We start from the raw sequence: 11,230 nt of genomic DNA, 5'->3' as shown, positions 1-11,230 counted from the left end.
CACGCGCCCACGCGCCAACGCGCCCACGCCGCTGCGCTCATGACGAGCCGCCCACGTCGTGCGTCCCTCCACGCACCCGACGTCACTTCTCATGCCCCGCCATGGGACAGGAAGCCACGCCACCGCTCAGGACGAGCCGTCCTCGCGGCACCCTCACCGCAGCTGGACGCCGCCGTCCCAGCTACCCCTGTCGCCGCAGCCAGATGCCGCCTCCCCCTTCGATGTACCACGCCGCCGCCCCCATCGCGTCCTGTGCCCACGCCGCACGCCAGGGACCCACGCCGCCTTCGCGTCACCACGCCGCGCGCCGCATCAGGGCGTCAGGTTAATTTTAAGTATATGGTTTAAGTAGGTTAAGTCTAATTCTAAGCTAGGTTAGATATTGTTCATAATTTAATTTAAATACATTTGATTTCCACAATTTATCTTTTTCCTTTCTTACCCTCCACATTGACATAATTAAACTGAATGCAACTTTAATCTAATTGTTATTCTTTACGAATAACTGGCGCCCGACTAAACCAAACGTCTCTCACTCTCTTAATTAAAGTTTTTTTTTAACGCTAATTTTTATTTCATTTTATATATTTTTATTTTTTAATTACTTTTTCGAGGTTGTCAAGCTAACCTTAGGCATGTTTCACATTTCGTAAAATGTTTCCCTCGGCACGGGACACCTCAGTGAGGGAACATTATTCTGTGTAAAAAAAGAATACAACAATGTAAAAGTATAAATAAATAAATGTGAATTACATGAAAAAACTGTAGTTTTTTTTTCCCAAATAAAATATACGTTTATGTACAGTCTCGAAGACATCGGAAAAGCGGTTGAAATAAATCAGGTCACTGTCTATCCTAAAATTGTGAAAAGTATCACTATTTTTTTATTTCAACTAAAACAGTTAATTACAATTAACCTTTTTTCACCAACAATTTTATCTGAATGTTCTAGGTTGTTATTGAGGGATTTTATCAAGATGGACATGAAAGTCAAAGGTTCATGATAATAATAATAAAGAACACTTTGTTTATAACCATTTTCGTAAAAAAATACATTTACCTTGCTTATAATAATATTTTTCTAAGTATTATGAAAAAACCTTCCCACGGGCCGGATTACAATTTCCTTGGAGCCGGATCCAGCCAGCGCGCAGCGCAGCGGGCCGGGGGTTACTCGCACGTGCTCTAGAGGCTAAAATAATTTTCCTGAATCCACAAACCCCGCTCGATTTAAAATGAATATGTATATTTTTAAGCAATTACATTATCAAGTTTTGACTGCGAGTACTTTAAGTGCATTTGTATTCAAACATTTAAATCTTAAACCGGAATCGTTTGTACTGAAGTGTAGTGTGAACTTTTTTATTGGCCCAATAAAAATATCACCAATAATAATAAATTGTACTTAATGCAGTTTACTGAATATTACTGCTTGATATGGAGTTTATAGTTCTTTAATCCTTATCTGAATTTAAGAGATATAATTTCACTACTAAATCGTATATATAAAGACAGGTCGACAATACATTTTATCAAACAGTTTCCTTGAGGTCTTTGGAAAGCACAAGTGAAAAGGTAAAATTTAATACACTTATCTATAAAAGTCGACGTAATAGCAAATTAATTTACGGAAAATGAATTTTATAATAAAGATTATTTTTATAATACATATCATAGATAAATTAATGGCAGTTTGTTCTAAATTCATACTTGTATACATTTCAATTTCAACGAGTACTTTATAACCATAACAACAAACCATCACGCTGTTTCCACCCAGGCACAGAGGATAGAACGCTGTATTACATGAGTTTTTTTGCACCTTGAGGCCTAATTACTGTGGTTAATTACAGCACAGACATTGCATAATGACCTCGTTTCCACTACACACATACATCTTCTCATGCGCAAGAACCGATTTTTCCGACTTTAAGCATATCCATCTTCATGTATTTGGCCATATCATGTCTTTTCCAGTCTACCAAAATTCCTGAATTCATCAAAATTCAACTCGTTATATTTTTATTCCATTGTTTTGCTGTTCATTCACTCAATATATCCGAACCAGCGCAGCACCCATTGATTCTGTCGATAACGCTTATGTTTGGTCAGCTCATTACCTTATAGGTTTTGTTAACTGACAACAGTGGTGAATGGTGTGCACCAAAAGAGACTAAAGAAATGTTGTACCTACTTATTTCAAGTTTTTTTCTTTACTTCTTTTGAAAGAAGCACTTCATATTTCACGGATACGGATAGAGTGTTGACGTTGATGAAATGCATGTTTGAGGCAGTTTTTTAACACTATTTTTTACTTCGTCCGAAAGTATGCAAATGCAGATATGATGATAAAAAGCTTATCAGAGTAACGCTCGTAACAATACTTGACTTGCTTACAGGACGGTAGGATAACAATTATTTTGAATTTGAAAGGATGTGGGTAGGATTGAAATATTCACAGTCTAATATGTTGCTAGTATAAAAAAATAAAATTCATTACTTAACGACTTACCTTTACCAAACATAATGTACGGATCATAAAATTTGTGTACCTATCAAATATAGTTCTACCACACATTCGCTTGAGAGACTGCATTCCGTACGCATTCAGCCTACTTTCGTTCTTGTTTTTCCAGTTCAATATTTTGCTCTTAAACACAAAGGTTCGTTTGATATAAAATATTTACCACAATATGCACACGTCCATTATTTTAACACTAAGTAATTTTCTGGAATTAATTTCTAATCTTTACCGCAAGATTAAGTACTGAAAATTGTGAATAAGCTTTATATTAAAAGCGAAATCACCCAAAATATGTTGTGAGTTGATTACCTACAAAATAAACCCTCACATCTGAATGTAATGATAATTATTGGTCTTAAAACAAAATGGGTATTTTTTGTCACAGATAAAAATGAAGCAAGCTATCATCTTCATGGTGTTTTTGGTGGGTGCAAACTGCATGCCCATGACCAGACCCGCCCCCATGGTGCATAGTTCTGAATTGCCCACTGGAACTCCACTTGTTCAAATTATTTTGAACGTATCGAAGCCATCCGATGTTGTCATGACCAATCCAACAACAGGAGATTTGCCAACATTTGGACCACCCGCCCAAATCGAACATGTACCACAAACCCCAGATATCCCATCTTTCCTGCCTCCATCCATCGTCGAGGAAATCATCCAATCGTTCTTGCCACCGACTGTTTTGCAACCTCTGCCAGCTCCAATCCCATCTGAAATTGCAACCAAGCCCCTGCCAATCGAAACACCAAAGACCTTCAAGGAACTGCTTCAACTTCTGAAGGAAAAGTATGGCAAACCAGCACCAATCGGAGCTACTAGGCCAACTCCTGAAGTCCCAACTTTCTTGCCTCCAGCAACACCAGAAGTTTCCCGTCCACCGACCATCGAGGAAGCTACAAACTACGAGGAACTGATCGCTGCCGTTATTGCACAAAACAACATCAACGCAGCAACTAGGCCAGCTCTTGCTGTTTAACAGCCAAAACCTTTATCGAGTGGTTCATTAATTCCATGAATCAATACAGTCACTCCTAAAAAAGCAAAACCAATGTGTTAAGAAATCACAGAATTTATAAGTATCAATGAATTTTAGATTTGGTTAATAAAGCACTTTTCAATCCACTTTCCTAATTTTTGTTTTTTATTTGAACAGACCTTATTTTAAGTTTCTTCACAAAGATGATAATTTTAATATTTCAGGGGGGGGGTTCAATTTATTTTTTGCAAATAGGAGGAAACGCCCTAAATTAGTTCAAAAGCTATTTAAATAACATATTTCAAATAATGAAAGTTAATAATATTATTTTGATCCAAAAGTATATAATTCAGGAGTACTCCAAGGCTCCAAGCTAGAACTTGTGTTGTTTATCATATACATAAAAGACATCGGTAAATCTCTAAAATATTGTATATTCAAACTATGGTGTACTTGTTTACATATCAGAAGATAATTTTGAAACAGTAATAAATTCAATCAATTGTCTCAATTAATTGCAACAGAGAGGGAAAACATTTTGAGGTAGGAGTATGGAATTCTGAGAATTAACAGGGCTTATGACTTGTTATTGGCTGGTTTAAGTGACCACTTTACACTTGTGTAACTTTCACAATTCTACCCTTGTTTGAACATCCACATTTTTTAGGAATTAATTTAAAACATTTCTTCTTTTAATTTTGGCGAAGTAAAAGTGCTGAAACCTTCATCATGTGAGTGAGATTTATTCAGTTGAAACTGTTGAGTGAATCTTAATAAGTTATTTTATAATACATGGCGTAGCAAAATAAAGATCGTGCACAGATTTTTTTTTTATCCCATAATAATTTCATAGTTCAATTTAGTACTTGTTTATAAAAATAAAATTAAACAAAATCATTTAAATAATAATAGTCGTTTATTTACAAGGCACCATATTTAATTTGATAATTTAGTTAACTAATTAATAAATAATTTTATATTTCAATTAGCAACCGATAAAATACATATTCACAATTTTTTTGGCATCACCATTAAGTTTATTCAAACATTATATATGTATAACGGTTATATAATTCCCTTTGCGCACCTAATGGTGCATAGGGCACTGCATTGGTACATCATCAAAGCGTATCTTGATTATTTTTTTGTCACATGAAGGTAAGATAAGCAGTCTTACGCTTCAGGTACCAGTCTAGGAACTAAGAAATAGTCTAGTGTAAAAACACAATTTTAAACAAATATTTCATATCAACCATGTCGTGAGTCGAACCCGAGATCTCTGGCATGGCAGGCAAACGCTCTGACCCCACGAGGCCAACATAGTTTAATAATAAAGACATATTTATGCATATAAAATTTATATAAAGGAAAGACGAAAGACACAATGATATATAGTCGACTTTGTAGGAGTTGAAGCGGGAGAGAGGTGTTTATAATTGAATTTGATTCAATGATCGAATGAAAGAAGACAACTTGACATCAAAGAAATCAAGACTGGAATGTTTGTTGGCAGACCTAAGAATTCTGGGCATAGGGAAATGAAAACTATAGTTAGTTCTATGGTTATCGGTATGAAAGAGTAAGTTTCGTCCAAGGTTTTTAGTTGGGATATTAAATTTTATTGAACTCAGTAGTTCAGGCGCATCAAAGATTATACCACAGAGGCCGCCATTTTACTCTACGGGGCGCGTTTATTTATTGATTGATCCATGAACTTATTTATTTTCATGAGTATTAAGTGGTAGAATAATTAGAATTTAAGTTAAATCTGTTGATTACATCTGTAAAATCTAAAATGGATAAAAATATATAATGGCATAATCTTCCCGAGTCATAACTTCATTCTTCATGTAAACTATCTACCTTACGTCTTCTCCGATAACCAATTTCTCAGTGAATCGATGTTTTCAATAGACGGTCAGCGGAGAAAGCAATTTCCTCAGTGAATGCGGATCAGTCTAGGGTGGATCTCTTAACATAAACCCACACACACGGGGGTGGGATGTTGTTAGGGGTGGAATCGTGGAGAGAGAATATGGTTGCACGGATTGCTAGTTGATTAAAAATGACCAGATATATTGAACAGTGGCGTACTGACAAAAATAGTAAAATAACAAACGTCAAGTTCGAAACTGAAAAATCACTGTGAGGGCGAATAAAGCACATAATTGAGGTGTGGAAACACAAAAGCAGCAATCATTTTTTCGTTTTGAGTGGCATGCAATAACTGTTTTTTAGTACTTTTCCAAGAATCCTTTTCATTAATAATTAATTATTATTTTTAATTTGATATTGGAGGCATTAAATTTGTGGTGATTTATTTAAATAAAAAAAATATGAAGACAACTCTAAATTTTTTATTATATTAAAGGATTTTTTTTATTTACATTTTTTTTTAATAATGCTCCTATATTATGACTCGTGTAGAATGCAGGTTTTATGTTTGATATGGTTTGAAAATTTTATATTTGAAGCATTAACTTTGCAGTTGTTCATTTTTTTTTAAATATTAAAAAAAATGTTTGTAAACACTATTTTTTTATTTATTATCTCCACGTGTTGAATTTAGTGAACATCGAATTAAATGAAAGGGAAATAATTCATTAGTTACGTAAACGTTGACGAAGAAACCCGTTTGCTTTGAAACTAGTCGGTGGAAAAAAATAGTGGTTAAAAAAAAGAAAGTTGTTTTATTTATTTTTTATAATAAGATAAATGTTTGGAATTTTTTCGTTTTTGTTAATCCGCCTCCTTCACATTCAGATGGGTTAGATTTATTAATTGGAAGAGTAAAATATAAAATTTATGAAGAAGAAAAAATAAAAGAATTTGAGATGAACTAGTCATTTAGATACCAACATAATATTAAAATTCCTAAATTCCACACAAGTCGTGGTCAAAATAGCTTTGTCTTCAAAAGTGTAAAAAATTATAATTATCTCCCGAATGAACTAAAAACAATTGAATATTATATATCAATAAATAAATTTTAAGTCAATCTAAAGAATTTTTTTGAACACGTGTAAAAACAGCATTCAATGTTAATTAATATGAAGGTTTTATTATTTAATGTTTTTTTTTTCAAATACTCTGTGTTTTTTTTTTCATATTCTCATTCAAAATTATATAAACTCTTATAAATAAATTACTACAACAGTGTAAGTCACTCTCCAAGCACAAAAGTTAGTCTCTTTTTTTGGAGAGTTACAGTGATATCATTTTACTAAATGTTTAAAGTAGATCTGTATAGAATTTTTTAAAACATGTACCTTTTATGAAATTTATTTAAAAATAATAACATTAACATTAAAAAAAAAATGCTTATAAGTTGACGTTTTTGTTTTTGGTTTAATATTTTCTCAAATTAATAATTAAAAGATTATTTGTTAAAAGCTGAAACTTACCCATCCCTGGAATCTATCACAAAACGTGCCTTTTATTTTTTTTATCTCTACGATTGTTTCAATCATTTTTTCAAATTAAATTCTTTGTTTAAACGCGACGCCATTTCACTCGCATATTCCCGAAGGAAGAAAAACTAATGAAGCATCCTTAATTCAAAATATTACTATGAGGAGATTTCCATCTTTCATGAAATACAAAAATGCTTGAGGAATTCATTTAGGTCAGGTGTTTTGCTGCTTTGTTGTTAAATGTGGCGAGGTTTAATAATTCTGGCGAATAAAAACATAGCGTTTTAAAACGAGAGAGAAAACCACCTTGTTTTCTGTAATTAATAGAAATTGCACAAACCTATTAAAGATTCTACACAAACATATTATTTGAAATAGAAATTTAAAACGAAAATTGATGGGATAACGATTACTATAAACTTCTATTACTATAAGCGAACTGGGGTTCGAAACATCAGTAGAATCGCAGTGAGTCACATCTTGCTAGAGGGTGTACTTCTATTAACTGATGCGAATGCCCAGTTGCATTCCACCGGCAACACTACTGACTAGTCCAACTCGTCAGCATCCACGTCACGAACCCTGGGCAATGGGATCACACTAATAACGGTGTGGTCACAGCAGATATCAAGGGGCTGAAAGGCAAGTTTCTGGCGCCTCCAAACCAGAACCAGCCAGCTTAAAACGCAACGGAAAACCACTCTGGTCATCTTTTTACAGAAATCACTATGGCAAGTACATCCAACAAGCAGTTGTTCTGGCCGTGGAGTAGCGCAGGACCGAGATGCTTTTACGGTAGTGATCGCCAACGTCGGGGGAACCTGATAAGGCGCCACTACAAGAAGGTAAATAAAAGATAACAATAAATAAAACAACTTTGTTTTTAACCACTAATTTTTATTTTTCACCGACCGGTTTCAAAGCAAACAAGCATCTTTGTCAAGGTTTACATAACTAATGAATTGATTCCTTTTTATTTTATTTCTATCATGTTCACTAAATACTACACGTGGACCCAATAAATCAAGTGTTTTTTTTTTCTTTTTTTTCTCTTACACGGGTGGTAAGCTGATATCATTATTTTTGAAGTAAGACAGGAGAATAATGATATCAGATTACAATCTAAGTGTAAGAGAAAAAAAAGAGAAAAAAAAACACTTGATTTATTGGGTCCACGTGTAGTATTTAGTGAACATGATAGAAATAAAATAAAAAGGAATCAATTCATTAGTTACGTAAACCTTGACAAAGAAGCTTGTTTGCTTTGAAACCGGTCGGTGAAAAATAAAAATTAGTGGTTAAAAACAAAGTTGTTTTATTTATTTTATTATAATGAATAACCACAATGTTAGTGCTTCAAATATAAACTCTGTAAAAGACAACAATATTATATTTCCATATATTGACATATATCGGTGGTTCTTAATCGGTGCTCCACGGACCACTGGTACTCTGCGAGCTTGTTGCAAGTACTCCGCGAAATGATGAAAAACAAAATTTAATGTTGACTCATTTACTGCGCGAGTTGCAAATATAATGGCTAGATGGCAACACCCTTGCAAAATGAGGTTGTATGCACTCACCTCACAAAAGCGGTCAAGAAAACCGTTACTCGGTTACTAGTTCTTCCACGCAAGGGATTTTCCTTGCGTTATTGCGTTTATATCTTGTAGACAGACCCTGTGATTAAATTATGTGTTGTGTGTTTATTTTGATAGTGTTGTGTGTATGCTGTTTATAACATAAGTGCATCTTTATTTTTTTTAAATATAAAACAGTTTTCAACCTAATATTTTTGTGAGCTAGATTTTTTGACACGAACCAATATTAAAACAAAGAAACGCGAAAAACTTAGCAATTTGGATGAAGAAGTAAGAGTAGCCATATCAAATTTTAGACCGAAAATCGCTGAAATTTGTAAAAGCCAACAATCTTAGGTGTCACATTACATCATTTTTGCCACAAAAAGTTTCATTGGAGTATTTTTTTTTTGTATTTTTTAAATTAGTGTATTTTTTTACTTGCCTGTAGTAAAATCATCAGTATTACTTTTAATAAAAGTTATCTTTGTATGTTTTTTTTAATCTTTAGTCATGGTGTACCGCAAATTTAACTTATGATCAAAAGTGCTTCCTGACTTCAAAAAGGTTCAGAACCACTGACATATACCATAATATGTATACACTATCTATAGGTATTCCAACTTCGTCTAACTTCTCGACTCCAGATTCTGTCCCTCAAGGTTTTCCCTGCGATTGCCCTTATTAATTCCATCTCGACGTTCTAAGCACTTATTTAGTTTTTCTACTTAGTTATTATTTTTTTTCTCTCTTTTTCTGACCTCGCCTCTATTGCATATACCATGATTGGTCTGGCACACGTTATGTAAATCCAAATCTTGCTTCCAATCCACATGTTTCATCGTACCAAACGACATTTCTTAGGCATCCAGATGTTTTATTAACTAAGATGGATGTGTTATAATCATCACTGCCACTATGGCTGTATAGTCTACATTGCATGTGATGCTAACGACTTTATCTCCCTTAGTTCTAGATTTACCGCTTCCTTCATTCTTAAAAGCGTTTTTATATATGTATTCAACTTTTGTAAGAAAAGGTTTTTGGCTTATAATTTTACACATATAAGAATAAGACTAAATTAAATATCTGGTCTTAACACTTTATAAGAAGTCTAGTCCTATATGATATGTGTGATGATATACTCATGTGTCTGTGTCGACTAGTTGCTCGTCCTAACTCGATACATAACTTTTAGTACCATGGAGTTGCGACTTATGCTTCAAATAATGTGTAATATGCTACTACATTATCTCTGTTTAAATCACGTCTGAAAAAACATCTCCTTTCTCTTCCTTAATCTCTCCTCCTTTTCTTTTTCCTCTTTTCTCTTTTTTCCTTTTTCCCATTGAGTAATAGTTTTGATTAAAGGTAATTTATAAAGAAATACGTTTATTTCTATTTTTATATACTTTTAGCTTTTTAATCATTTTTTTCTATTGAATATGTTCTGTAACTTGAATTATAAGAATAAAACTTTTGTTTTATTGGTTGATTTGAAGAAATTGCCATTTGGCAATGAGCCCGCCAATGTACAAATAACATTATGTACAAAAGTTCAAAAATAAAAAATAATAAACTGCCTTAGTTACTTATTTATTTACTAATAATAAATAAGTATAATACAAAACTGATGCTGCACTTAGTTGATTTTATTGTAAATTAACTTTCAAGGAGCGTATAAACAAACAAACTACAAGCGTTTGTGTAAGTTTTACCTATAACTTTTTAATATTAAAAGAACACAACTATAGTTTTGGTAGAGCATTCCTTTCACCGTTGATTAATACAAAACTAATACTGTTAGTTTATACAGAATACTATTAACAGTGCATTTATAGAGTCAATTTGAAAAGTAAATGAACAAATGAATCGTAGAAACTGAGGTTTAATTGGAGGGTGGGTATTACTCATTTGAGCGGTGGCAGCGTTGGCCACGCTACCGACTTTGGGAAAAATCAACCGAATTTGATTACAATTTTATTGATTAAAAAAAATCTAGAAGAAAAAAAAAATAACTGTAAAGAAATTGTTTTTTATACGAAAGTTTGAACATCTGTTAAATGTTTTGGCAGATAGCAGCTGCTACCCTCCCCGCTCACGACTTTTGGGTGCACAATAGATCTAGAGGTTGGCAACTCTGACAACCCCTCCCCCCGTGCTTACTGCCTTTTTTTGAGGGAGATAATGAATCAAAAGGTTGGCAATAATGCCTCAATCTCACCACCCCCACCTCCAGTCTATGATATTTGTGTTGATAATGAATCTACCTCAGAGTAATAATTCTCTAGAGAAGCCCTTAAGTTCTATTGCATAGAATAAAAGAGTTCCAATTTTTTGGTTTGGTTTTAGTTTGGTTTTTAGTTTAACGATAAACGCATAATGGACGGTTTTGGTTAGAGCTTGCAATTCGCAACGCATGTACCTACGGCCTGTTGTATTACTGTAATCTGTGACTTACTTTATGGTCAATAATCATATACTGGTTTCTCTCCATATGGGCGACTCTATTAGTAACTGTTACTATTACTCTAAGACTCTAAGGAATCTACCAATTTTTGCCAGATGGAAGTTGGCAATGCTGAGCTATAGCTATAAATGCAGAAACCGCCATAAGTATATAATTTTCTTCAAAGTCGGTCCCTCAACGCTGAAGATTGTGATCACCATAAACACTTCTGATTAGTCTGTTCCACTCCAGTCTGTCCTCAGCCCGACGAACTGACTCATC

The 11,230-nt window shown here is 33.7% G+C and overlaps 1 protein-coding gene across 1 annotated transcript; it reads left to right on the top strand.

Annotated features, from left to right (window-relative positions):
- Positions 1 to 1,545: 1,545 nt before the first annotated feature.
- On the top strand, positions 1,546 to 3,661 carry LOC148275660 (uncharacterized). The gene is made up of 2 exons (XM_088235377.1): positions 1,546 to 1,575; positions 2,910 to 3,661. The coding sequence occupies exon 2, from the start codon at positions 2,916 to 2,918 to the stop codon at positions 3,504 to 3,506; it is 591 nt and encodes a 196-aa protein (XP_088091503.1). The 5' UTR covers positions 1,546 to 1,575; positions 2,910 to 2,915; the 3' UTR covers positions 3,507 to 3,661.
- Positions 3,662 to 11,230: the final 7,569 nt, after the last annotated feature.

Source organism: Micrasema longulum, unplaced genomic scaffold (genome assembly GCF_059751315.1).
Source record: "Micrasema longulum isolate JH-2025_06_02 unplaced genomic scaffold, ASM5975131v1 h1tg001367l, whole genome shotgun sequence".
Taxonomy (NCBI): Eukaryota; Metazoa; Arthropoda; class Insecta; order Trichoptera; family Brachycentridae; genus Micrasema; species Micrasema longulum.
This window is presented reverse-complemented; position numbering and strand designations above follow the sequence as displayed.

Excerpts from the sequence above, each read along its gene's own strand:
- LOC148275660 (XM_088235377.1), top strand. The coding sequence starts at position 2,916 with ATGAAGCAAGCTATCATCTTCATGGTGTTTTTGGTGGGTGCAAACTGC.